This window comes from Rhinolophus hipposideros (genome assembly GCF_964194185.1).
Source record: "Rhinolophus hipposideros genome assembly, chromosome: 24".
Classification (NCBI taxonomy): Eukaryota; Metazoa; Chordata; class Mammalia; order Chiroptera; family Rhinolophidae; genus Rhinolophus; species Rhinolophus hipposideros.
This window is the reverse complement of record NC_138070.1, coordinates 20,447,361-20,475,000: the sequence shown is the minus strand read 5'-3', so window position 1 is coordinate 20,475,000 and position 27,640 is coordinate 20,447,361. Positions and strand designations below refer to the sequence as shown.

The 27,640-nt window shown below is 44.1% G+C and overlaps 1 protein-coding gene across 3 annotated transcripts in view; it reads right to left on the bottom strand.

Annotated features, from left to right (window-relative positions):
• Positions 1–27,640, bottom strand: part of SLC5A1 (solute carrier family 5 member 1) — a 55,544-nt gene that overhangs the window by 4,248 nt on the left and 23,656 nt on the right. For all 3 annotated transcript variants that reach the window (XM_081037899.1, XM_081037901.1, XM_081037900.1), the window contains exons 3-13: positions 26,590–26,694; positions 25,917–25,976; positions 24,659–24,763; positions 13,370–13,475; positions 12,127–12,207; positions 10,659–10,879; positions 10,293–10,428; positions 8,812–8,919; positions 6,679–6,829; positions 4,303–4,471; positions 1,010–1,225 (exon numbers count right to left, since the gene is read on the bottom strand). In XM_081037899.1, coding sequence (XP_080894025.1) covers positions 1,010–1,225; positions 4,303–4,471; positions 6,679–6,829; positions 8,812–8,919; positions 10,293–10,428; positions 10,659–10,879; positions 12,127–12,207; positions 13,370–13,475; positions 24,659–24,763; positions 25,917–25,976; positions 26,590–26,694 — 1,458 coding nt within the window. The remainder of the gene's footprint in view (positions 1–1,009; positions 1,226–4,302; positions 4,472–6,678; positions 6,830–8,811; positions 8,920–10,292; positions 10,429–10,658; positions 10,880–12,126; positions 12,208–13,369; positions 13,476–24,658; positions 24,764–25,916; positions 25,977–26,589; positions 26,695–27,640) is intronic.

The window sequence follows — 27,640 nt, the reverse complement described above, 5'->3', positions numbered from 1 at the left end:
AATGTGTTTGGGGCTGCAATTCAAAGACAGACATTAGGAAGCAATTAATACAACACAAAGAAATTTTGTGACAGAGTTGGCCAATAAACATGATGGTGGTTCTGCTGCTATAAAAGCAGTTTTTGTTTGACATTTACCATAGGTTGGTCACAGCCTTGAAAATTTAGCAATGAGGTCAAAGGTCTCTTAGGGATTTAAGTCCCTGTATTGGTGTGTGTGTAATGGGTTAACAAAACCCTTTCTCTTTCTCTATGGACAAATATGATGACCATGGGTTAACTCTCCAGCTCTGTTCCTTGGAAAGCTGGAAAGGGAAGAATGTCAGTTTGCAGGATTACCAGACTATATTGCTTATGGTACAAATGGCCCATAATTGGTCATCATCTGCACTGGGAAGGCTGTGAATGAATATACCCTAAACCAAGGGCGACATCTAGAGCTAAATAAGAATCCTTGCAGAGCTAAGTGAGAATAGTTGCCATTTTTGAAGTCTTGAGGACTTTGATATTGTTTGAAATTTTTTGACTTCTATGGGCAACTGTTTAGATGCTTAATTGGGAAAAAATAAAGGGCAAATGATACTTCAGATTTTCCTGTCTGTGGTGATTTTTGTCACTAGGTCTGTCCCTTCCTGAAATCCCTGTAAGTTCTGACCATGAGACTGTTACAAGAAATACAAGTTCCTATTATGGACGTGAGCATCTAAGCCACGGTATGTGATCTCATTGCCTTTTACCTGAGCTGTCACTTGGGGAGCATGACTCAGAAAATATCCCCTGCACTTCAATGTGGACTGCTGTGAGTACTCCTGCAGAAGACACATGCTTGATACTGCCGTGCTGGCACTCGTAGCCTCCTATCCTGTGTCCTTCTATGTGGCACCAAGGGCAAGTATGTCCTATTTTAGTCACATGAGTATGAGATGTCTAATCGAGCCAAGGACAACCAAGATGGGTGTTGCAGCATGAACATGACAAGGGCAGGATGGGTCTCCCCAATGGATACTCACATGCACATCTGGAATGGGCTTGGTGAAGAGGGAGATGAGCACAATGATGATGACAGAAATGACAAAGAGGATGATGGCAAAGTACAGATAGTGCACACCACAGATAATCGTGGGGCAGTTGCTGGGCTCCATGCAGCTCCCAGTTCCAAAAGCAAACTCGGCAATCATACGGGACACCCCGATCAGAAATCCTATGATCAGTCCCCAAAAGGCTCCCTGTGAAAGAAAACTTAGGGTTAATGATGCCAAACACAATAAAACAGCTGTGCCCTCCTGAGGGACAGAGGCAAAAGAATAAAGGTGAGAGAAATGATAGCTCCAGGTCATTTGAAGCCAGAACCCTGGAGTTCAATATATGGCTAGAAGTGTTATGTCAGGCCTTCAATGGCTGTCATGTTTATCATGTGTCAATGGTGTGATTTTACCTGGGTCAGAAGATAAGGATTCATAATATAATGGGGTAAAGTGTCTAATAACTTGTTAGACTATCAACCCAGCAACTTAATGGCAAAAATTCCTTTTAACTTTAACAATAATTTGAATCCCTCTGCCTGCAGCTACTATTACCTTCAAATTTAGGCACATTCAGGTATAAAGTAACTATAAAGTAAAGTAACAGGTATGAAGTAATTTGTATTCCTCGAAGACATAGAAAAACAAATTAGATCTTTTGGGATAGAGGAGAAAGGAACTTTTCCATCAGCCCCTTTTATAACTCCAAAGTCACTGTTTTTAATTTGAGAACATAAAATTATGTGTTTTTATACTAAATTTTGGGTTTCCATATTAGAACAATGGAAGGCTTTAAGAGACTAGAAACATTGGGGAACAATGTCTCAGGGTTTTTTAAACTCCTTCCTTCCTTCTTTTTTTTTCTTTCTCTCTTTCTTGTCAGTCTTCACCTAGAGGACCAGGTCTGAGTCTAGAGGCCACATTTTAAAAGGACCAGTGACAAGTAGAGTGAGTTTATAAAAGGGTGGCCAAAAAGAACCTTCATGGTTTTGTCAAGGGCTGATCTGAATAGCTCCCTTGTTAGCCATCAGTACCCCTACACTTTATATTCCTGGTGCACTAAATTACCAACTATTCTTCAATTCTTCAATGTATGTTTATGTCCCCGGTCTTGCATAGGTCACTCGCTCTACCTGGTAGAGCACAGGCTCTTCATTTCTTGGTAATCTTGGTCTAACTTGAAAGTCCTCTCTCCTCCCCACACAGAACTGAGTGGGCACATTCTCCTGGCCGTGGCTATAGCACTGTGGACACACCTCCATGCCAGTGTCCACCACACTGCGGCGTCATCACGCACTTACTTCTCTGTCTCCCCATCTGAACTGGGAGCTGGCCCAAGGAAGGAACCAGTGTTAATTCCCTTTGTGTTGCTAGTGCCTGGCCCCATATCTGGCATCGGGAAGTGTCTGCTAGATGAATAAATGAACAAGGAAAAAGGAAAAGATGAGTGTTCCCCATTCATCCCCCATGCACTTATTCAGTCAAAAAATTATTTCTTGACTTGAGCTTGTGTGAATAGTATCACTATAACTTGCTAAGGCTATCCTTCTTTTTTGGCAATTAGCCTCTTCCTTTCCTTTAGTTTTCATTGTGGAGAAGCTCTTTAAAAAATCTGAGCAACTTTAAGATTTTCCTCAAGACTTAGAGCTATCCTCCCCCACGCCCAGGAAATGCAGTGCCTGACCAGTCCTGAGAATCACTTTGCAGTCTACATGCTACTCTCTGAAGATTCTAGATCAGTGTTTCTCACCCTCCGTATTGTGACGTTTGGGCTGGATAATTCTTTGTTGGGGGAGAAGGGCTGTCTTGCATATTACAGAATGTTTAGTAGCATTCCTGGGCTCCACCCACTAGATACCAGTAGCATTCCCCAAATCAACAATCAAAAATGTTTCCAGACATCGTCAAATGACCCCAGGGGAGGGCAAAATCACCCTGGGTTGAGAACATCTACAGTCTATCCCAATTCTTAGCCTTGTTTTTTGAAAGCCCTGGGCCATTGCTGAATCTGCCTGTGGCTCACTGCAATACCCAGCTGGGCTTCTGGCCCCATGTTCCTAACTTGTATTTTAGAAATCTCTCAGTGAACCAGTCTCTGCCAATCCCTACTGAAACTTACCCCATTGTATGCCCATTTCTCTGACCTGTAGATATCACTTTCAGGTTCAATTCTGATCTCTCAGTGGTGTTTATACACTGTGTTTTGTGTCACCAGCGAATCTGGACTATCTTCCTAATGGCAAATGTTGAATGAAGAGAGACATATAGTATGTGTGCAGGGTCACTCCATGGAGCTATTTCCCTGCTATGTATTTGTTTCTGTCCTATTGGGAGAAAGCCATTGTCTCCAACCAAATATACTTGGTCATTTACATTGTTTCAGACAATGAACTGCACAGGCAGCATCCCCACTCCTTCTCAACCCTCCTGAGGCATGTAGATGGTTGGATACAGAGACAGCTGAGCAAAACCCCAGTCAGAAGGCATATTCAAAGGAATCCTTTTCGTGGTGCTTCAAAACCTGTGATGGCAGCCCCACGGATGACCCAAAGTCTTTAACCTGGCTTTCAAAGGGGCCAGGCCTAATCTAACTTTAACCTGCCTCTCCAGCTGTGTCTTTTATTATCCATGCACACAAACTCCCTCTCAAGCCAGGTAAGATTTCTGACAAGTCCTTCACCCTCATCTCTGCCCTACTTCCACCACCAAGTTCTGAGCAGTGCTGTTCTCTCTGCCTTGAATGCCCTCCCTTCCCTCTCAGTGTCAACCCATGTTGATGTAGCCTTTCTAGAAACCCCTCTCTATTAGTATTTTGTGCCACATTTTATCCAATTGTTATTTACCTTACATTGATTCACATATAAACCACTTGAACACCAGGAGTTGGTCCTTCAGGGGACCCTGAAAATGCTGTCTGGAGAGTGGAGCTCACTGCAGAACCACAGGAGATGACCTGTGCTTAGACTTCCTCTGGAGCTGCTCGCCCAGAGGCTACACACTTCCCAAGGAGTATCATGCAGTTTGGAAAAACTCAGCAAGATTGGATGGAAAATGTACGTCATTAGTTAGGAATTAGTTCGGAGCCTGCAGCAAGGAGGAGGGGGTCCAAGAGAACGTGAACCCATGAGAGTCCCATGTTCCCTGGACAAACCTTAAGAAGTACATCCGTTCCAGCCTGAGACCTCTGGGAAATACAACCCCTCCGACAGAGAATATACAAATGCAGGTGGGAATTTCTGTGCCACAATGGGCTTTTCTGAACATACATGAATGATACCTACCGGCTCATTGACTCTCTTGCAGAAAATAGCAAGCAGGAAGACAGCTGCGATGGGTGGTCCCAAGTAACTGGTGATGGACTGGATGTAATCGAAGAGCTGCCCACTCTGTGCTGACTGCACAACGGGCACCCAGGCAATGCTAATGCCAATCAGCACCAGGATGAACAATCTGAAATCAAAGCCCCCACAACAGAGTGTCAATAAACGGCTCTGCGTTGATAAATATATATAGCTATACATCATACACACACACACACACACACATATAACTAGCAAATATATATACATAAATGTGTATAAGATATGACCACAGCCAGGAAACATAATTAGCAAATTCATTCTTAAGGCTTTTTTCTTCCATATTCTGCCTCGGGAAAGTCCTCTGTGCCTAAAGTCCTCTGTGCCTATGAGTACGTGAAATGCACTTAACTTTCAGCAGTATCCTAGATCTGTCATGACCATAACAGAATCCCACTTTGAGAGACAGTGGAGGAACAAGGGTAAGGGCTTTGTCTCTAGGAAGTCGTGGGTTCAAACTTATTCTCTGTGTGATATAGGACACCTTGCTTTACCTCTCAGAGACTCGATTTCTCCACCTGTAAGCTGGGAATAACATGACTGATCTTGCAAGGCTGCAATCAGGATTAGCTATAATAAAACACCTAGCAAATAGTAGGCACTCGATAAATTGTAAAAACTATCATTATTATTTTCTTCCCCTCCTACTTCCCCTCCTCCTTCTTTTCAGTCATAACAAAGTTAAAATCGTAAGCCAAGAAGAGTTTATAAAGGAACCATCTAGATAGAAAGGGACACTACCAGGTATTTCTATCTCTTCTCCTCTTGAGTTTTACTTCAAATCCTGAAAAGATTGAAGGGTTCCCTTACTAGGCCTCTTATATGAGCTCTTGATTTAATTAGAAAGAAGCCTGTGATTCCCTGGCCTCATTTACCTCAATTTAAGGCAAAAAAGTCTGAAACTAACCTTCACAAAGCAGTGTTTTCACTCACATATTTTTCCTTCTCATCCCTCTCACTGCCCGCCACTTACCTAAATCCTACCCACCATTTTGGACTCAGCTCGGGGTCTCCTTCCCCCAGGAGCCTTCCCCAACTACTGCATGCCATGCTCACCTCTCCCTTCTCTGAGCTCTTGATCGCTCTTACAGTCCCACAGCAAAGTTTGGGATTGTTTTATGTAACTGTAAGCTTACCTAAGGAAGGGATAAGCCCCAGGGCAGCAGTCGTGGACTGCACAAAAATCCTAACTCAACATAATATTAGGGCCAAGGAGTCCAGCTCTGAGCAGAGCAACAGAGCAACAAAATGGTTCCCTTCCTGTGTTGCATCCTAAGCCTTATAAATAACAGGAAAACCCAGTAAACTCCTTCCTAAGGAAACATTAGTCAGCGTAATGGTGCTGCTTCCTGTGAAGCAGGGTAGTAGACTGTTACCTAGTCAGACCTCTCCTGAACGCCAGATGTTTTGTCACCTAAGAGTGACCTGTCAGTTTTCCCTTCCTTCTGTTGCCCTAATCTTGATCATGAGACCTGTGAGGTGGCGTACCCTTCCTGCACTCACTGGGAACCTCTCCTCGGACTAACATCCCAGGGATTTGTTCAACCTGTCCTGAGGAGGTTGACCTGCCATAGCCCCAGGGAGAGACATAGCAGAGCTTCTGCTAGTCTTCAATCCAGACCATCTGCTCCATGGATAATCATGATGGTTAGCACACCTGAGCCAGGTGTCAATGTTTCCTGCTTTCCGTATCCTATTGTGCCCATTAGCCCATGGACAATTACATGTGCACATAGATGTTTTAGACTACAGAGTGTGTTCCCAAGCAAAATATCGCTTGATCCTTACAATGGTCCTGCAAAATGTTCCAGCCAAAGGTCAAGGCATCAGAGGTATCTGGGCCTCAGAGATGGCCAGTGAGAAGAGCCACAGGGTGAAGCGCTGAGGAGGACAGCATGGGACAGTATAAATGGCCTTGGACAAGGTCTCCGTTGGCTCTGAGTTCCAGTCCTGGCTCTGCCATTGTCCCAGCTGCCTGTCTTTAGGCAGGATGAGTCTCATTTTTCTTATTGATAAACTGAGGGTTAGATTTGATGATCACTGATGTCACTTCTCACTCCGGAGAGGCATTGTTTGATGATCTCCAATTTAAAGTTAATGCCACTAACGAGTAGTAATAATAATAATAATAATAATAATAATAATAATAATAAAGTTAATGCTACCGAAGGGCGTACATAACTAGCCACAGAGGTTATTCCCATTCTACCCAAGCATCTACCAGTCTTCCTTAGCTTGAGGGAACCTCTCTGATCATTCAAGCTGTCATGGTGCGTGGCAGGGGGCAGCTGCATTTACCTTCCTGCAATCATGAGCTCTTTCTCTGTTGCTCTCTTCCGGATCTTGGTATAGATGTCCATGGTGAAGAGGGTGCTGGCACTGTTGAAGATGGAGGTCAAAGAGCTCATGAGAGAGGCCAACATGACTGACAGCATCAGACCTCGCAGTCCTGGAAGAGAAGCAGGTTCTGAGTGGCACACACAGCGCCTCAGCTCTTTTGTGCTGGAAAGTGTGAGGACTCAAGATTTGGTTGGCTTCTGAAACCATGCCATCGTCTTCAATTTATCTCTCCAAAAAGACTGGACATTTTAAGGAATGGACTGTAGCTTTACATTATATTGTAAACTCACAGCAGTCAACAAAGATCTAGGGACAAAATACATATGAAGTAAATACTTTGTAGTTGGATCATGCTACTGCTGCTGATGATGATGGTGATGGGGATGGTGGTGATGGTGGTGATGGGGTATGTGTGTGTGTTTCCATCTGAGGGGATAAAACAAAGGTCCATTTTAAGAAGTTAGTAGGTAGGGCTTCGAGCCCTGCCTCTGCCCTTTGCTTCACCAGTTAATTGTTGAGCTGGGATACAGCTCTCCCCTTCCATACTATATTCTTATCAAACTCTCATTCATTTATTCACTCAACAAATATTTGTTGAATATAATTTTACAGCAGTCCAGGCAAGAAATAATGGTATGTCAGAGTAGGATGATGAAGGTAAAACATAGAGATGGATGAATGTAAGAGATATTTAGGAGGCAAAATGGACAGGATTTGGTAACAGATTGGTGGGGGAACATTTACTGGCTGAGTGGAGGAAGCTGAATCTACAAGATAGACAAAAGGAGCAGCGGAAAAGAAGAAGGGGAAAAAGACAAACAGGAACAAATCCTAGTATGGAATCCAAGAGAAGAAAATAACTCAAGAAAGAGGAATAATCAATAATGCTGAATGCTACTGAGGGGTCAAGTAAAATGAGGAATGGAAAACATGTATTTGATCCAGCATCAGGAGGTCATTGGGGAATTTGGTGTTTACAGACGCCAGATTCCAGCTGATAAGAGAATGGCAATGGCACAGATAACACAGCGTTTCATTGTCCTGCATGCCATGTCTCTTTCTATCATGCACAAGCCACTCTAGCACAGGATCTGTCTGCCAATCTAAAGAAATCGCATGAACACCCCACAGAGGCTAGTGTAATCCAAGCCAGAACTCTAAAAGAGCCATGTGACTCTAATTGCAACCTCAATTAATAAGCAGCCCAGTTCAATAGAATAGTTAACTGTTACTCCCATGTTTATAAAATTTGAATGCAAATGGTTTGTCCAAGGTCATGCATCCAGTCTGTGGTTTAAAACGTTTTTTTTTTTTTAAGACCATCCCAAATTCCTCACTTCCAGCCTTGAGCAGAGTTATGTAAGCCAGACACTGAGTTGCTGTGTGACTTGGAAAAGACACTTTCCTTCTGCAGGCCTCAGTTTCCCTAACTGTAAAATGAAATGGTTTGACTAGATGATCTCTATGTTTCCCTTCAGTAATAAAATTTTATATAAGTTCATTCTAAGTTTTCCTGATCAATACCTTTGAATTTTTGCTCTCTTGAGACCCCCTAACCTTATGAGATTTGCACCTCTTGAGCCAGAATTAGATTTTTCTTCAATATGAAATCTAAACAGTAACCCCAAAAACCGTTCTACCCCAAAACCCTAACTAAACCCTAAGTCCTCAATCTCCATGAATAACATATTCTCTGCAGTGAGAAGCCCCCGTGTATCCCATCCATCGACTGCTTCAAACATCCTCATTCTAGAGCTAAAACCACTCCTTGCTTTCTCTCCATGTTTTTCCTTGAAACAGTCTAGAAGTCAATTCATTCTCCAGGTAAAACTCCACTTAGTTCAAGCCACCCTGTTAATGTCTGTTGGAGAGCTACGAAAGACCTTCCAGATGAGCATGGAAAAGTCGTGTTTTTCCTAACGCATTTCAGATCATTCCCTTTCCAGGCCTGACTAATGGACAAGTGCCAGATCTCAGAATCCCCCACCAAGTCGTATGTCTCCTTCCCACTGAGGGAAGACATGGTCAAAAACTGAGGACACCTGAAGCTTTCCCTACAAGAAAGACCCTGCCAGTGGGGACAACTCTCACCATTGGGCATGAGCTCCACCACCAGGGTCGGGTAGGCGATGTTGGTACAGCCAACCTTGGTGCCGCAATATTTCTCACATTCTGAGGGAAGGACGCAGGCAATTTTTTCTGAGGAGAGATAAAGAGCCATGTCAGCAAGCAGACATCAGGGAAATATTTTAAGATTCATTTTCTTAAGACAAGACTTCAAACGAGACATTCCTGCCCAAGGCCCTGAAATGGTTCCACAAAGAGTACAGCTCCTGGCTGAACCCTTCGATGCCATGCCCCGGCTGCACTGGTCCAGACCATTCCCAAGCTTTGACTGGAGAGGAAAGACAGTTCCTAGGCAGAGGAACGGGAAGCCCAGAAATGCTCAGAGTAGGAAGGGAGTTGAGCACCGTAATTAGACTTTAGCCAGAAATCCTGCAGCTCAGCAGTAACTATTGTCTTGTTTGCCTGAAGTGACAGTGACTTGTGGCTCCTAATTTTGAGGCTTATTTGAGGCTTAAGCAGCTCTTCCAAGTAGGGTTGAATGCCCAGACAACTGAGGGAATTCCCCAGTTGGGTATTACTTCCAAGATGTGGAAAATCTGGAGTAGAGATAGAAAGGAAGTAGTCTGGGAGGGGAAAAGGACATGATCCAGAGACTTGAAGAAACATTTAGAAACTTCTATAGAATTCTATAAAATTCAGATCGACAAACATTTATTAGGTACCTACTACAGGTATCTCATTTAGTGCTGCCCTTACAGCACTGATTCATCTCAAATATTTTTTGTGTGTTATATCCATTATAATGCAAACTATTCAGTTAGGTATACTTATTTCATGATAGGCAAGCCTGTAGAAGAGTGTGAGAGCACTGTTAGGAGCATGCAGCTAATGGTAACAAGCGCCCCGAGACTGTCTTTTCTTCATCGCAGAGAGTGCTCACCAAACTTTCACTCTGTGGTGTCCTCTTTTTTGCCATCATTCTATATTCCATGAAAGTTTTGACCTATGATGGCTGATCCCAAAATTGCTTGCAACTGGCAATGCTGGAGTGGCCACAAAAGGGCCAAGTAAGAATCTGTCACCCTAGAGAGCAAAGTGCAAGACTCGGGGCTCCTTCAAGGAAACTGTCGAGGAAACAGGGCTCATAGCAGCAGATATTTAGAGACTGGCTCGGGTCCTCTGACATTAAGGCCCTGCGTGAGACTAAGCAAGAAGTGAGCAAGTATTAGCTGGGAGAAGCCACAGCTGGAGGGATATCATGACTTCAGAGAATTTGCAAAAGGAAAGAAAGCCATTGTCAACGTAAGAAACCAGAAGGCAACTCCTCGTGTTCTGTGACCTCAGGTTGCCCACACCCTAGAGGGAGAACAATAATGCTTGGTCATTGTAGCAAGAAAGGAACAAGGGCACAGAAAGGAAGGAGCAGGGAGCTGCAGGGCTTTAGAAGTGACTCGGAGCCAGGAAAAGGGGAGAGAGTGGCCACTGGGCCCAGCAGAAGGCATTACCTGTGTACAGGATGCGGCTGATCATTCCCGGCATCACCATGAGAAACATGGGCAGCAGCTTCAGGTACCCACACATGACACAGCCAGCCTTCACGTGAGACATGTTTTTGGCTGAGAGGCAGCGCTGCACAATGACCTGTCAGGGAAAGCCCCGTGAGGGAGGGGTGCAGGCTGTCACACACCTTCTGGCCACTCCTGCTCCCCTCCCCCATATCTTCAGCCTGGCACTCCTCTGTCACCAAGGCTCAGTGACCCCCAGACCACGTGAGCCCTGCCCTATCTCTCCCAGCCCTGCAAGCCACAGACAGGAGTTCCTGTCGCGCCCCAGAGAAGACCCTGGCCACGCCATACGTGCAGTGTGGGTACCTGATCTGTGCACCAGTACCACAGGGCAAGAATGGACAGCCCGAAGATGAGCCCAGGCCATGGCAGGTCTCCCTTGAGGGGATCTCGGAAGATGTGGAAGGAGTCATCCCTCGGGGTGTAGCATTCCTCCTTGATGGTGATGTTTCCATCAGAAACCACGGTTGGAATGGCTTTCATGTACTTATCCATGAAGGCTTCATAGCCTCCCACTTCGTGAAAAGCTGGAAAACATCGGTAACAAAAATCAACATCCCGAAACTCTCAACTCCGCATAGCGGTTTCCTCCTGTGGATGCCTGAGAAACTGAGAGGACCCAACCCACAGCCAGAGCCCTCACTGTGTGGTCTCGGGCAAGTCACTTTCCCATTCTGGGCTTCGGCTTTCTCATCCATGTGATGGCTTTATGAACCCCACCCAGACCCCTCAGGGGCTACAGTGAGGATACAAAGCAATAACCTGTGAAAGGACTCCAACCATAGACCTCTTTACAAAGGAAAGGTATTTGAATCACTAAAACAAAGACCTTGGTTTCAAACCAGGTTCAAAAACTGTCTTTCCCTTCGACCCCTGCTGTCAGCAACAGGCTTTGGGAAGCCGGACACACAGACTAGGCCATACCACCCCTGATCCCAGTAGTGTGGTGGGGTGGACAGAGAATGGGTGAGGGGCCTGGAGCCCTGCCACCTGTTAACTGTGTGTCCTTGAAAAAGTCATTTCAGCCTCTGCCCTGCAGACCCTCAGGGACCACTGGGGAAAACTGAATGGAAGCTCTTAGAAAATAGAGCCTAGAGAGCAGATATGAGGTTTCACAAGACACACAGAGCATGGACCCCCTTAAAAATAAAATGTATTTTATATCCTCCCTTAACAAGTACCTCTAGACTTAAGGTTTTTAGTCTTAGCTTTAGAATTTCATAGACAAAATAAAATTTCAAAAAATTGGGGTGAGGGGATAACACAGAAGGATTGATTTTCTTTAATTTTGTCAAATAACAACATACTCAAGAAAATGATCACTTATTATTATCAATTCATAAAAGAAAGGACATTTAACATCAAAATGTAGACAAGACAAAAATCTGAAATTTAAGACACAACACTTGAATATATTTAGCCTTGGATATATAGCCTTATTCCTTTTTTTGTCCAGTTTCTCTGTGGAGAGAAAATCATGTCATCAGAGGCCCACACTGGGGACCACTGGCCCAGACTATCTAGAGGACAGCAGGGAATGCAGGTGTTGTCTGGGCCAGGCCCAGCCTGAGAACTCCAAGGCAGAGGAAGGCACCCCCTGCACACCCGTAGTGATGGCCAATCTGGGTTGGACCACTCTCCTGGGGAGGGCAGAGAGCGCCCAGCTCACTGCTGGAGCAGGTCAAGGACAGAGATGCTGGACTTGCTTTTCCCTCCCTGGGCCTCTCTCTACCTTTGCCTCCTCACCTCCTCAGCCTGTCCAGGCCCCACTTACCGAACCCAGTCAGGATAAAAGACCCCACCAGCATGATCGCCGTCTGCAAGGTGTCCGTGTAAATCACAGCTGCCAGGCCCCCTAAGCAGACAAGGAGACAGTCAACTGACTTCGCATAGGAGGACCTGTCAGCCCGCTTCCTGTCTCCACCGCTGTCCCTCCCCCTCTGCACACCTGAGCACACCCCTCAGTCACCTGCCTGCCTTTCCTTCCTTCCCCTCATCCAGTTACAGCAGTCTGCTACCTAGCATGATAGCACCACCACTGTTCACAGAAGTGCTGGGAAGACCTTGAGGAAAGGAAAACTGTTTCTCCCTATTTGAGGAGGAAGAGCTCGATGTGATCCTTTTAAGCCAGGAGATGGCTTCTCTGTGGTAAGAAGAAGCATCTTCCACAAACGAAGGCAGGGAAGAGCAAAGAGCTGACATCTCAACAGGATGTCTGCTGACATTGCCAAGTCAATACACTTCAAAAGGCTACATGTATGTCGACTCTCTTTTCTCAAACCATCTAAGTAACTTCTTGTCCCCAAAGCTATGGGGCTCCAGCTGAGCTGCAAGTTCCATCACTGATCCTGGTCCCCCTAACTGGGGCAGAGTACCACCTCTGCAAATGTGCCCCCAATTGTTATTCGTGTCACCAGCTTCTCCAGCCATCTCTTGAGTCTTCCTCTAAAATCTCTTTGTATGCGTCACTCTCTCCCTTTCTCCCCACAGTGCCTTCCAGTGCCTGTCACATCAAATCCAAGACCTCTGTCTGGATTCCCAGGCCCTGTCCTGTGACCTTGTTTGAATTATCAGGCCTTATCACCCCCACACACACACCCCCAACTACCTCATATTGACCACTGTCCTCCAGCCAAGTACACCTGCTGCTCACCCCATGCCATGCCCGTTTCTACCTCCATTTCTTGCTCTCACCTGTCCCTGCACCCGGCACACTCTTCCTGATTCTTTCCACTCAGCCAAGTTCTCTCTCTCACAGTCTGACAGGCCAAGCCCTGCCCCACCTCCAGAAAGAAGCTGTCCTGACTATTCCAGCCAACACTGGAGTTTTCTGGGGCCACCTATATAACTTGTTAGGGTCTGTGAGTTGGGACCAAGCAAATACCCCATCTTCAAACTATTTCCTGGGTGTACCTCTCTTCCTCGAGAGGAGAAGCCATGTCTCCTACTTCCTTTCATTCTTTCCAAGAGCCTAACCATCTGAATGGACTTGAGCCAAGTCATCTGAATGGACTCACCCGTGATTGTGTAAATGCCAGTTATCGCCAATAAGAGAAAGATGGCCAGGTACAGATCCAGGCCCAAGGCCAAGTTGATGAATATGGCCCCAGAGAAGATGTCTGCCTGGAAGGAGAGGAGAGGTGAACTAGGGGTGGCAGAGGCCAGCTGGCACATGGGCTGCAGTCCAGGGAGACAAACTTAAAGAGGTTAGCAGCAGCCATCTCCGTTGTATGTAGTGTCTATGCCTATGATTTTTTAGGGCCCAATGTTGGCCCACACCTCTTTGTCCTTTGGCTGAAATACCACAATTAGAGATTTATAGTTTTAACCCCAGAACATGAAAGATAAGTACTACCCAATTCCACAAATATGAGGCTTCTAAAATAGTCAAGCTCATAAAATCAAAGACTGGAATGGTGGTTGCCAGGGGCTGGAGAGGATGGGGAGACAGGGAGTTATCAATCAATAGGCATAAAGTTTCAGTTAATTAAGATGAACAAGCTCTAGAGATCGGCCACACGACATGGTCCCTGTAAATCAATAATAATAATGTGGTATTGTACGCTTAAAATTTGTCAAGAGGATAGATCGCATGCTAAGTGTGCTTCTCACAATAAAATAAAAATCAAAAATAGAAGGATACAAATACCTGAGAGTCATGCTCTATTTCTAAGCTTCCCAATAACCTTTATTTAAGAGAAAAATAGATATTCTATAAAAAGAAAAGGAGCCTGTGGTCCAAGAGGCGGTGAAACACTGAATGAAACAAAGTTAAGGCAGTTTCTTTACCAAACAACCTCTCTGAGCCTTTACTATACAGCGTGTACAGCAAATCTCCAGGAGGGGAGCATGGTAAACGGCCCTTCACAAACTTATTTACCTATGGGACTCTGCTTCCCAACGCACAACGACGAATACCCTGAGGTTCCTCCAAACCCATCAATGGACTGCTGCTTAAACTGTTCACACTTCGGTGTGCAAAGGTTTATCAGATCTATTCCCAAAAGCAAGTTTGAGTGCTGGAGAGTCCCATGGGAGGGAAGCCCCAGCCCCACCCGAAAGTGGAGAGAAACTTTTACATCATAACTTTATCTCCCCGCCCAGGAGAAGTCCATCTTGACGTAACGCAACCAGAACATGACCAAGAACCCCTTGCATGGCAGGCTGGGTGTTAGGTGGTTTGGTGTAAATTAGCTCATGCAACTTGAGGGAGAATTATTCTCCCTTCACCCCTGAATTCACCAGTTCTTCATGCAATTCTTTTTCCCTTCCCTACTTCGTTGAGCCCCACAAAGAAGGCTACCTGACTGGATGGTGCCGTTGCTAATTTAAACCAACAGAGGGCGCTGGAGTCCCCCAAAATGAATTTTCAGGGCTTCTCCAAAAAAAAAAAAACAAAACGCTACTACCAGGAAGGGTAGGATTAAGGGATGATCATGGCGAATCTTTTGTTTTCAAATCTCTCCATAGGAAAGAAATTAGCCTTCCCCTAGATGCAATGCATGAGCTGTTTTATTGCATAAAACCGAATACATTTCAGGGCATGTAAAGGCCACCCAGTCAGAGCCCTGGGGACTGGTGCCCTTGCAGCTCCTCTATTCTTATCCTCTATTCTTATCTTCCCCTCTCTGCCTCCTTACAGCTCTTAGTGCCCTTCCGTGACTCGGATCCCCACCAACCAAATCTCCCATTTTCTGCCTCTTCGTTGGCAGAGAGCCTGTTTCACACCAACTCCAAGCTTATGTGCTAATGCATGACACCCTCCCCTAAGATGGGCCTCCTGAGGACCCTGTGCCTTGGCTCCCCTACAGATTCTTTAGCCCCAGGGGACCTAATACCATAGTCTTTCTGGTGGGAGAGAAGAGGCAGAACCAGATGTGGGGAGAGAGGTAATGACTTAAAAAGATACCCCACGCCACCCCCAGGGCTGGTGGTGAGAGGACCTGGGTTTTAACCGCAGTGCTGCCATTCTAGGCCTGAGTGAGGGACTGGATAAAACATTTCGCCTCTCCATGACTCAGTGTTCCCAACTATAAAGTGGGGCTTGTGATTCTCAGCGGCTGGAGGTGGGAAAGTTCTACTGTTGAGGAAAGCATTTCCCTCCCATATTGTGGACCTGTTCCACTTTGCCCTCTGCAGCAGCCAAGGAAGACAGAGTCCCCAACTGCACCTTAGCCTGACTAAGGGTGAAATGGCCACTCCTTCCTGACTCTGCACACTGGGTTACTTGGAACTGTGACGGATGAGTAATCCTATTGCCCGTCCCTCCCCTCCCATGCCTCTAAAAAGTCACATAAAGTTATTTCAGTTGAAGGGCCCCATTTGTTGATTACAATGGAATGCTGTTAAGTATGCACATTTTTGATTCAGTAGATTAGCTAATAAGCATAAGTGAGCAAATGTATGTATGTATATTCCAAGGCTGCCACTGCCCGTAAAATGCCCTTGGTTGCTTTACTTTTCAGAGTGGTTAATTTGTAATGCTTTATGACAACATGTCACAGTAGACTATGATACCCTCATTAATATTTGCCTGGCTGTTATTAGTCACAAATAAGTAACACACAACTCCTAAGATAATGCTATAAGCAAAGTCTATAAACATTTATGGGAAGTGTTGGGCTAATGGAAATCTAGTTTTTATAATACTCTATTTCCAGCTAACAGGGCAGATAAAGAAGTGTAAGAAAACCTCCCTCATGGATAGAAGTAACCTAGGACAAATTCTTCCCCCCATGAGTCACTCCTAACTTCAGGGATGAATTGTTTCTACCTTTGGGACCCCAAAAGCCAACAGGAGTGCCTGAGGATACCACAGCCACGCTCATGTTAGTCTAAGTACTCTGACATTAGTCTTTAAATCTCCTATGTGCCCGAACTTGATCCTGCTTCACTAGTGTATTTTGTTTCTCCACATCCAGCACGTTCTGACACATGCATTGTTTGGATCCTCAAAACAAGGTGATGGGACAGGGAAATTGGCTCCACTTTTCAGATGAGAGAAACAAAGCCAAGGACTTGCTCAAGGGCTAGTCCCTCCCTTCTGTCTCCAAGTTTAATGACCTTCCTACAATATTGAAAGGTAAGGGTCCTCCTTTCTGGGATATTTTCTGCAGAGAGCAAGGTCTTTTATTACTTAAAAAAATAATAAAATAATTATGTGTGTAGTTTAACAATAAACAGCACAGAAAGTTATACATTGAGAAATGCAAGTGGCCCCAATTCCATCACTTAGCCCAAAGGTAACCATCATTGAGAGGTTTTTGTCTCCCAGAGTTTTTAAACAGCTTGCTGAAAATTATACATAAACAAGTACCGTGTTTCCCCGAAAATAAGACATAGCCTGACCATCAGCTCTAATGCATCTTTTAGAGCAAAAATTAATATAAGACCTGGTATTATGTTGTATTGTATTATATTATATTATATTATATTATATTATATTATATTATATTATATTATATTATATTATATTATATACTCTGTCTTGTATTATACTAAAATAAGACCAGGTCTTATATTAATTTTTGCTCCAAAAGATGCATTAGAGCTGATGGTCTAGCTAGGTGTTATTTTCAGGGAAACACAGTATGTTCCATAGCCCCTAAAAAATAATTATGAAGATAAAAACATGGAAAAATGTTTACAGTTTGATGCAAAGAGTGGGGGGAAAGACCACAAAATTGTATGATATTCTGATCACAACTCTGTAAAAGTATGCACACCATACAGGCAAGGCCACAATATGAAAAAGTACTAGAGTTACAGAATTCTGGGTGCTTTTCCCTCCAGATTTTCTTCAATACCATTGTTACTTTTTGATTTTTACAGTTTCAAAGGTGGGGAAGCAGAAATTTTAAAACACAATATATTCCTTATGGACATAAGGATATACATATATATGTAGTGAAACTATAAAAAACATAGACCAGCAGAATACGTACCAAGTTCAAGACAGTGTTTACCTTTTAAAGGAAGGAAATAGGTCAAGAGGGGTACAGATAAGCCTTTGGTCACGTCTATAATATTTTATTTCTTTTTTAAAAAAATGGTGAACTTGAAGTGGCCGGTTGGCTCAGTTGGTTAGAGAGCTGTGCTCATAACACCAAGGTCGTCGGTTCAATTCCCACAGGGGCCAGTGAGCTGCGCCCTCCACAACTAGATTGAAGGACAATGACTTGGAGCTGATGGGCCCTGGAGAAACACACTGTTCCCCAAAATTCCCCAATAAAAAAAAAAAGTGTTTTTAAATGGTGAACTGTTTAGATCTATGGAATCTAGATGATGGCATATGCTATAGTATTCTTTGTACTTTTCTGTATGTTTGAAGCATGTCATTACTTTTCTTCCTCTTTATTTTTTATTTTTCAATTAAAGTTGATAGTCATTTTTTTATTTATAAAAACAGGGGACTGAATAGGGAATATACCACCAGCTTTGATATAAAAGTACTTTCCTATAATCCTATGAGACTATTTGTTTCACAACTCATCCCAGATTGTTCCTTCTCTAAACTATTAGCCTTTAATAAAGAAAAATGAGGAAGGAAGGAAGGAAGGAAGGAAGGAAGGAAGGAAGGAAGGAAGGAAGGAAGGAAGGAAGGAAGCAAAGAAGGGAGAGAGGGAGGGAGGAAATTTCCCCAATGATTCTAAGCAAAACTAACTTGAAGTGGATTAGAAAATTACGGTTCTCTAGACCAGGAGTCAGCAAACTTTTTCCATAAAGGATCAGATGATAAATGCTTTAGGCTTTGCAAACCATATAGTCTCCTTCCAACCTACTTAACTATTCCTTTGAAGCATGAAAGCAGCCATAGACAATATATCAACAAATGGGCATAGCTGTGTTCCAATAAAACTTTATTTACAAAAATAGGAAGTTGGATTTAGCCAAGAGCTTTGTTCCCATCATTTTGAAAGTTTGGATGAACAATATCCATGGGACTCATGGGGAACAATAAAAATACAGACCCAGTTGGAAACTTCTTAAAGTAATGGAGTCTCTGACTGAGAGCCTTGGGTAGGTTGATTTGTGTCAACTCTGATGCTTTGAGATCCTATAATTTTATATGTGTGTGTTTGTTGCCCATTCTGGTCTTAGTTGTATTTGAGCACCCAATAAATCCTCCCTGGCAATGAGGTTGAAATGGAGAGCCCCATTGCTCAAGTTTCTCTTTTCATTTATGAAAGTGAATAGCCGAAGAGTTGAGCATTCAAACTTTAAGCAGAAGCCACATCTCTTATTTTCACCTAAGGATGTAAAATGCACAATGAAGTTGCTGTAAAAGTTTATTGCAGTTATGATCTGTGATAATAGCCCTAGGAAACGTAAACAGGGACATTTGGTCATCATGTGTAATTCATAAACTCTTAGGCTTTATCTCATGGTTATGCACATTTGAATAAGATACATGACACTAGGAAATTTTACAGATCAGAATGCTTCTCAGAACACGATAAGGCAGGGTGCTCAAGTGGAGTCAATAAAATTCAGAGGAGTACAAGGAGGAATAATCAAGTCGGAGTCTCAGAGCTCAAAAGGACTTGGCCACAAGTTGGCAGCCATAGTCACGACCCCATACCACCACTGCCTAATGGCCTGGGTCACATCTGGGCCCTGCACTTGAAATGCATTTCAGTTTTCTCTCCCATTAATTACATACCCGCTGGATCCCCACATCCCCCCAAGCCTTCCTAGCACATCCCTGGTTGCTCCCTGTCTGGACCTGGATCTCACAAGGCCACTCTTCTCACCCATCATAAATTTCCCATGCCTCTCCACACATACAACAAAATTGATTAATCCTTGTGTGTAATGTAAATACCTGACTTCCTTACTTTGGTAACTAACAAGTCTTTTCTTTTGTCCATGAACCCTGAACTCATGTGTATCTTAATGTGAGCTCCTGGCAGGTAAATCTTTTAAAGATTTCATGCTCTATATATGACCCATGGTGAACCTGAAGTCAGCCAAATTTATAAAGACAAAGCCTTGTCTGTCTGACCCTTCTCTGTCCTTCCCTGCTACCTAGATGTCCCACTATCAGATCCTTCATATACCCAGTGTGCAGCTGATGTTTTCTGCTCATAGTCCTCTCAAGTCCCACTCTCAGCAATGCATTCATATTGTAAGGTCCTTTAACTGGCTATCTAAATTTTCCCCAAGGCCTTGAATTTTGATCTACTCTCTACTAAAGACTGAAAGACTTAGAAGTCAAGGGTGGGGGTGGAGGGGGTGGGAGGAGTGGCACATAATGTCCAAAGGCTTGGATTCTGTCAGAGACCCTGCTTCTCATCCTAGTTCTGCTACTGTTTAACCCCGAAAGTCCCTCCCCCAATATGGACCTCAGTTTCCCCATCTCTAAAATGAGAGCGTAGGACATAGGACTAGATGATCTATCCCACTCTGTCATCCTGCGCCTTCATTCCATCCAAGCACAGAGCAGAATTGTGAGGAGAACACAGACTTTGGGACAAGAGACACCCGGGTTTCAAACCTGGCTTTGCAATACACCAGCTGTGTGATTTGGGACAAATTACCTAACTTCTTTGAGACTCAGTCTCTTCTTCCAAGAAGTGGAAAATAAAATTAAAATATCTACTGTGCAGTACTATTATGAGAACTGGAGATAGAATAAATAAAGCCCCTATTGGAGACCAAGTAGAGACTGGCACTGAACCAAGGGCAGCTATCATCCTTCTTGTGCATTATTCAAGGGATTGTTGGCTCTGGGAAGCAGGGGGAGCAGGTAGGACACTGGGCAAGGCCTCCAGTAAGGAGCCCCAGAAATCACACAGAGAGGGAGCAGCCTACACCAAGTATTATTTAAAAACAAAATTCAGGAAAAGCTGGCTCCTGGAGGATGGGCTCCATCCGGACCTGAGCTGAGGGAAGCTGTCCCTCAGCTACCTGGGAGCTCCCAAGTCCAGGGAGGTTTAATCAGTAACCTGACCAATAGGTGAGGTGATTAGGAAGGCAGGGAGTGAGGTTGGACACTTCGTTTATTTATGTGACTACCCCTACACCAGTTTTGAGGGCAAAAAGTGCCCTTTCCATGGCAACTGTAGTCAACAGACTTTCACCTGCTTGAACTCTGGACTTGGAGAAGTCTTGCTTCCAAAAAGGGGAGTCTGAATTCCATCTTCTACATATCATTACACAGGTGCCACCTCACAAGCTGAACCAAGGAGCCATTCTCTCACGAATTTCCCGCAATTCCAGGATGACCTCGGCACCCTCCAGGCTTACATTCCTTTTTCTCCTCTTTCTTCCCTCAGGAAAACTGATTTCTCCACCACTCCCAGCACTTCCCAGTGCAGGCTCTGCACACTGATCTCTAATGAAGCAGGGCTGTAAAACCCAGGGTTTTCACCTTGTAACTAAAACGAACCCTGAGAAAGGGGAGGAGAAAGTGAAGGAGGTGGAAGCATCATATTGGCAGAGAAAGAATGAAGGCACCAGAGGGGCAGTAGCAATTTAAACCAGGAACTGGACAGGGAGGGAGCAATAATCCTGGGCGTTAGTCCTGACTCCAAGACAAAGTCCTATCGGCCCACTGGGTGAGAACATTGGGTTTTCATTGAGTTGTGTAAAACACATATGTGCAAAACTGTTCAGTGGGGAAATGATAGTCTCTTCCTCAAATGGTGCTGGGAGAACTGAACATCCACATGTCAAAGAATGGAGTTGGACCCCTATCTCACATCATACACAAAAATTAACTCAAAATGATCAAAGACCTAAATAAAAGAGCTAAGACTATAAAACTCTTAGGAGCAAATGTAGGAGTCAATCTTTATGACCTTGGTTTTAGCAGTGGATTCTTTCGTGTCACCGAATCAATGAATTCAATTACAACAAAAGCATGAGCAACAAAAGATAAAATGAACTTCAAGATTTAAAACTTTTGTGCACCAAAGGATACCATCTAGAAAGTAAAAAGACAATCTACAGAATGGGAGAAAATATTTGCAAATCATATATCTGATCAGGGTCTATTATCCATAATATTTTTTTAAAATACTCATATATACACAATGGAATACTATTCGGCGGTAAGAAAAGATGATATAGGAACATTTGTGACAACATGGATGGATCTTGAGAGTATGAGGCTAAGCACAATAAGTCAGACAGAAAAAGCAGAGAACCATATGATTTCACTGATATGTGGTATACAAACCAAAAACAACAAACGAACAAGATAAACAAATGAGAAACAAAAACTCATAGACACAGACAATAGTTTAGTGGTTACCAGAGGGTAAGGAGGGAGAGGGCTGGTAGATGAGGGTAAGGGGGATCAAATATATGGTGATGGAAGGAGAACTGACTCTGGGTGGTGAACACACAATGGGATTTATAGATGATGTAATACAGAATTGTACACCTGAAATTATGTAATTTACTAACACATGTAACCCCAATAAATTAAAAAAAAAATACTCAACAGCAAAGAAGACAACCCAATTTAAAAAAGAAAAAATTGTGCATTTTGGCCAGGACTGGAAAGTAATAATATAAAAGGAAAAATAATTGTGATAGGCTAAAGATTTATTTATATATATATATGTGTATATATATATATATATATATATATATATATATGTATATATATATATATATATATATATAATTTCCTTTAAAGAAAACACAATTAAATACAATGTATACACCTCATTTGGATCCTGACTCAAATAAATCAACAGTAAGAAGACATTTTTGAGATAATCAGGAATATCTGGACATGGACCAGATATTCTAACCCTATTAAATTACCCAAGTTACGAAATTACAAAATTTTGTTGTGATAATTGCACAATAGTTAAGGTTTTTAAATGCAAAAGGTGCATTCTCAGGGCCGGGCCGGTGGCTGGAGCTCCGTGCTCCTAACTCCGAAGGCTGCCGGTTCGATTCCCACATGGGCCAGTGGGCTCTCTACCACAAGGTTGCTGGTTTCGACTCCCTCAAGGAATGGTGGGCTGTGCCCCCTGCAACTAGAAAATGGCAACTGGACCTGAAGCTGAGCTGCGCCCTCCACAACTAAGATTGAAAGGACAACAACTTGACTTGGAAAAAAGGCCTGAAAGTACACACTGTTCCCCAATAAAGTCCTGTTCAAAATAATAATAATAATAATAATAATAATAATAATAATAATAATAAATAAAAAATAAATTTAAAAAAAAGGTGCATTCTGAAGAATTTGCAGTGAACTGATATGATGTCTGGGATTTGGTTTAAAATACTGCTGGGAAAAAATTGTGGAAGGGGATAGATGTACGAAGAATGGCAAAATGTTGATCATTATTAAAGCAGAGTGATGAATATTAGGTCCACGAGTGCTTGTTCTGCTCTTCTGTCTCTTGTGTGTGTCTGAAATTCTCCAAAATAAAAAAAATTGCAAATGTTATTTGATATTGTTGTGTCAGCTTTAAGTGAGCAGGAAAACAAAAGTACAAGCAGCTATTTTTCAGCACCCTACCTAGGAAGAGCAGAAGGCTCAAATCAGAGCTAACCTGACTCAAATTTCTGCCAGGGCAGATCTTTTGCAAGATGCTGATATTGGTCCAATCTCACCTTTGGTGCTGGGTGGATAAAGACAAGAAAAAAGGAGGAAAACTGACCACAGCCAATGAGATAACCCGATAGAGCAGTGAGCGTTTTGTAGCTGCTGGCTAAGGCGGTGTGATCTCAGAAAATGCCACTTCTCTCCCTGCCCTTGGATTTGGCAGTGGATTCTTAGAAATAACACCAAAAGTATGAGCAACAAATGAAAAAAAAAAAAAGAAAAATTGAACTTCATCAAGATTTAATACTTTTGTGCCTCAAAGGACACTAACAAGAAAGTGAAAAGACAACCTACAGAATGAGAGAACATATTTGCAAATCGTATCTCTGACAAGGGTCTAGCATCCAAAATGTATAACCTTCTTCGCTAGCTAGGTCAGGGTGTGAAAGCAACCAGGGGGCTTCTCACAGAGACTGTAAAGTGTTCTCATGTTCATCACCATCTCTTCTTACATTCCAATGACACTTCAGGTTTCCAAATAAATCTACTTGATCCTCACTACCACCCGGTGAGGTAGACAAGGCAGCAATTCTTATCCCCATCTTACCCATGACAAAGCTAAGCTCTGGAGAGGTAAAGCAATATGCCCTTTGCCCCAGGTCACCTGGTAAGCAGTGGTTCACCTGGAGACCAGATTCCTCCACAACCCCATACTTCTTCCAATTATTCTCCTACGTAGTTTTCTTAACAAGATCCTATTTTCTTTCTGTTATGCGTTATCATTCACATTGTTTTTCCTTCTTTTTTCTTTTTTTTCACTGTTGCTTTAGCCTTTATTAGACTGACAATCACCTTGGGGATTAAAAAAAAAAAGCCAAGCAAAACCTATAAGCAAATTTTTTCTCCCTGTCATCTTTTGGGCTGTACGGGCAACTATCTCAGAACGTCAGCGGTCTCCTGGCTCTTCTGCTTTGCTTTGTTTTACCATCAAAAAGAGTTGACGTGCACACTTTTAAGGAAGGAAAAGTGAAGAAGGAATACAAGACTTGCTCCAGTGGGTCAGCCCAGAGCTCTGCACAGCTCTCAAATACACCCCAATGGCCAGCCAATCTCTGAGAAATCCCAGAATTACAAATTGGGGCCTGCAGCTTCAGGTTGGCAGGGAAACAGGCTAAATGGTAGACAGGAGCAACCCCAGTGGTTAGGTTCAGAGAGAGTGGGAATTCCCCAGAAGGTTAGAGACCAAAAACCCATGGAGTAGATTCCAAGCGAATACAAGAAGTCTCGTGCAGCAAAAAGGGCAGTGAGCTGGAGCCAGAGGTCTAGGTTCTATTCCTGATTCAGGATCCTGAGCAAGTATTTTCCATGCCCGGGTTTTTCATTTCCCTGTCCATAAAGAAAAAGGGAGAACTGACTGCTCAAGTTTAAGTCCATCAGAAATGTCACCTGGAAGCAGAATCTGACCCTGATGGCACAAACGCCCACCGCTACCTCTAAGTCTGGCACCAGCCGTCAGACATCCTGAAATCCCTTTTGATCTATTAAGAACAGCTTTCTCTGAACATTTTTGGGCTTGTTTATGTTTTCAACCTCCCTCACAATGGAGGATAAGGAATTCCATGGGCTGGCTCCTCGATGCATGAAACAGGACTTTACCCTACGGAGCAAGAAGACTTAAGGAACCAAGTTCATGGACACATAACACTGCCCCTTGGAGGGCCAGCATGTGCCGAGGTGCGAGAGCAGGCAGGTTGTGAGACAGCCAGGCCCCAGCCTCGCCAGGCAGTGGACTCACCGAGATCTTGGTGAAAATGTAGAGCAACAGGGACAGAATTGAGAGGTAGATCTGGATTCGCTTGCCTCCAAATCGCTTCCTCAGGTACTCTGGCATTGTCACCACCTGCATGGGATGTCAGGGAGGTCACCACCAGCCACAGTGACAGACAGCCCAGAGCAAGCAGAGCAGTGGTATCCCCTGCGGTGTCAGGGGTGTGATTAAGGCTTAACCTTCATTGGTAGAGAAGCTGGCAGTGTGATTAGGTGGCTGCCCTCCAGCCATTTGCTCATCTCAATCCCGCATGTTTTACCACTGCAGAGGTATCATCCCAGGACACAGAAGGCACCCAATAGACATTTTTTTAATGAACATATGACTGGACATAACCAAGAAGGCAGATCTTTGCCGTGGGAAGAGGGGATATATAGATAGATTGATATTCTTATGAAAAGCACCTACTGTGAGCAAGACATCATAACAGTGGTAGCCTCTTTTCAGTGCACCAAACAAGGTGGGCAGGCTGGGTGTGTGCTTCACCCTGCTCTGCACACAGGCCTTGCCAAGGATTGCGGCTGCAGGCCTGCTCGACTGTTCTCCCACTTTCTTTCTGAAAATTCCAGCCACACTCTGTCTGAGTCCCTCAACCCTGAGCCTGCTGTCTGCTGGGATCAGGCTTGTGTCACCAACAGCCTCCAGAAGATGCAGAGTCTGCCCGGTGTTTCTTCCATATTCCTTTCAATAGACTTCCACATAGTAGGTACTTATTATAGCTCACTGGAGAGATGACACCAAAGGTGTCTTAGGTAAAATGTCAGAGAGCTGTCTTCAAGAGACCAAGCATGTATTCGATAGTTGAGCACCAGCTGCATTCTCAGCAAAAAAAGACCTGCTGAGATATGCAAATGAGGGGGAAATACAGTTCTTTTTCTCATGCTACTTACCGCCCAGGGGCAGAGGCACACAGTTATGTATCATGAGCAAATACATAGCAGTGCCTCGTAAATACACACCCAGCATGAGAGGACGTGATACTTCAAAGGGCTCTGAATGGAGTGAGATTGCTGGGGAGGGCTTCCTAGACGGACAAGTTGTGGCGGGTGGATGTGTTTAACACCCCTAAGAGCAGTCAGGAACTTTACAACCTGGGAAAGGAAGCCAAAGCACAGGCTTTCTCTGCCATGTATCCCATAAAGTCTCCTCCGCCTTCCAGGAGGACCGAGCTCATGTATGTATAATATTTGTCAGGAGGAAAGGGAATAACAGAGCAGATACTTACCCCAGCCTTAATGTAAATGGGGACAAACACCCAGCCCAGGACAACCACCAAAATCAGGGCCTGAAACCAAAAAAGAGGTAGAGTCAAACTAGGAGCTATCTTATCCCTTCCTGCTGCCTGCAGGGGCCTGGGCTGCTACACAACAGTCACCTAGCATCTTCTTTTGGGGCTCTCAGGACAACTCCCCAGATGGCCATCAGAGCCTGGAGGGGATTTGCTGCCTGACTGGCCCACAGAAATGGCAGCTGGGAAACCATGGAGGGGACCACACCCAGCTGCCTACCGACTCTACAACTCCTTTTGTTTCCTCCCTGATTTATAAGAAGTAAAATACTATTTAGAGACCTTTACAAAAATGATAATAATAATAATAATAATGGAATTCTGGTGGTAAGCATTTCCAGACCTCCAATATGGCTGAAAGGGTACCTGAGGGCTGGGCATTTTAACAGAAGGAAAAAACACTGTTGCTGTCATGTCAGTGGTTTTCTCATGCTACTCTGATGAAAGGGGAGCAGGACCGTGGGGCTCCTGAAACTGTGTCCCTCCTTCATCTCATCGTGGGTGGCCCTGAGAGGTTCCCTAAGACTTAGAGCACCTTGGAGCACAGATAGAACTGGCTGACTGCTAACGTTCCTTCAAGCTCCAGAACACAGTCTGTGGTGTTACTCACGTTCCATTCAAAGCCCCCAGTGGCGATGCCTGCCGCTGCTCCGGTCCCCGCCAGCCCCACAAAGTGGCCACTTCCAATGTTACTGGCGAAGAGAGAAGCTCCGATCTGGAAACACAAAGATAAAGGAGGGTGAGGACTCTATGCTCCACCAGGACACGTAAGGGCTACAGAGAGGAGGGATATGTCATCCAAGAGAAGGGCAAGAAAGGGCAGAGCAGGCCAGGAACTTGACCGTGCAGGAGTCTGTTGGGACTGCTGGTTCAGAAGGCAGGTGTGGGTAATAATAGTGAAGATGAAAAGGGAAAAATTAGGGGAGGGACAGAAGGAGGTATCCCCAGATCAGAGCATCTGTGAGTCCTTTGTAAGCCCAGTGCTCAATAGTGAAGAGACCTGGGAAGCCCCACAGCCTGCCCCACGCTCCTAAAAGTCTCCCATGAGGCTGTGGGTTCAGGAGCAGGGCCTATGCCATTTGGCTTTATGTCCTCAGCACTCCTGGCTTGCTGGCTCGGGACCTTGATTAACACAGGCTCTCAGTACATGGGGACAGTTTGATAAAGGAACCATTTACACAGAAGCCTCTGGGCCTCAGTCCTGTCACTTGTCAGAGAAGCCAGGCGGCAGAGCCAATGATTTCCAAGTGACTCCTAGCTGTTAAATTCTGTGATGCCATGTGCTCCCAAGTAATAAGAGATAATAATAATAATAATAATAATAATAATTCTCTAATTTGAGATCGTTTGTTTTTACAAAGGTCCCAGAGACCCCACAGACTCATGCACAAAACAGGGCATTTTTCAAGGATATACATATGTCTCAATACATAGGCTAGAAGACAGATTGGAAAAACGTATTAAATACTCAAGAGTAGAAACCTAGAACAGGAAAGGAGAATGGGATTGTGAATGGAAGGTGAAGGGGGAAATATCAGGTGAAACAAGAAAGGGATCTTGCACTCACCAGTCATGATACTATGCCATCAACCCAAATGCATCTGAGATCCAAGAGAACTCGAGAAAGTTCTAGAGTCCTTTTATACCCAGGAGGAGAAGGC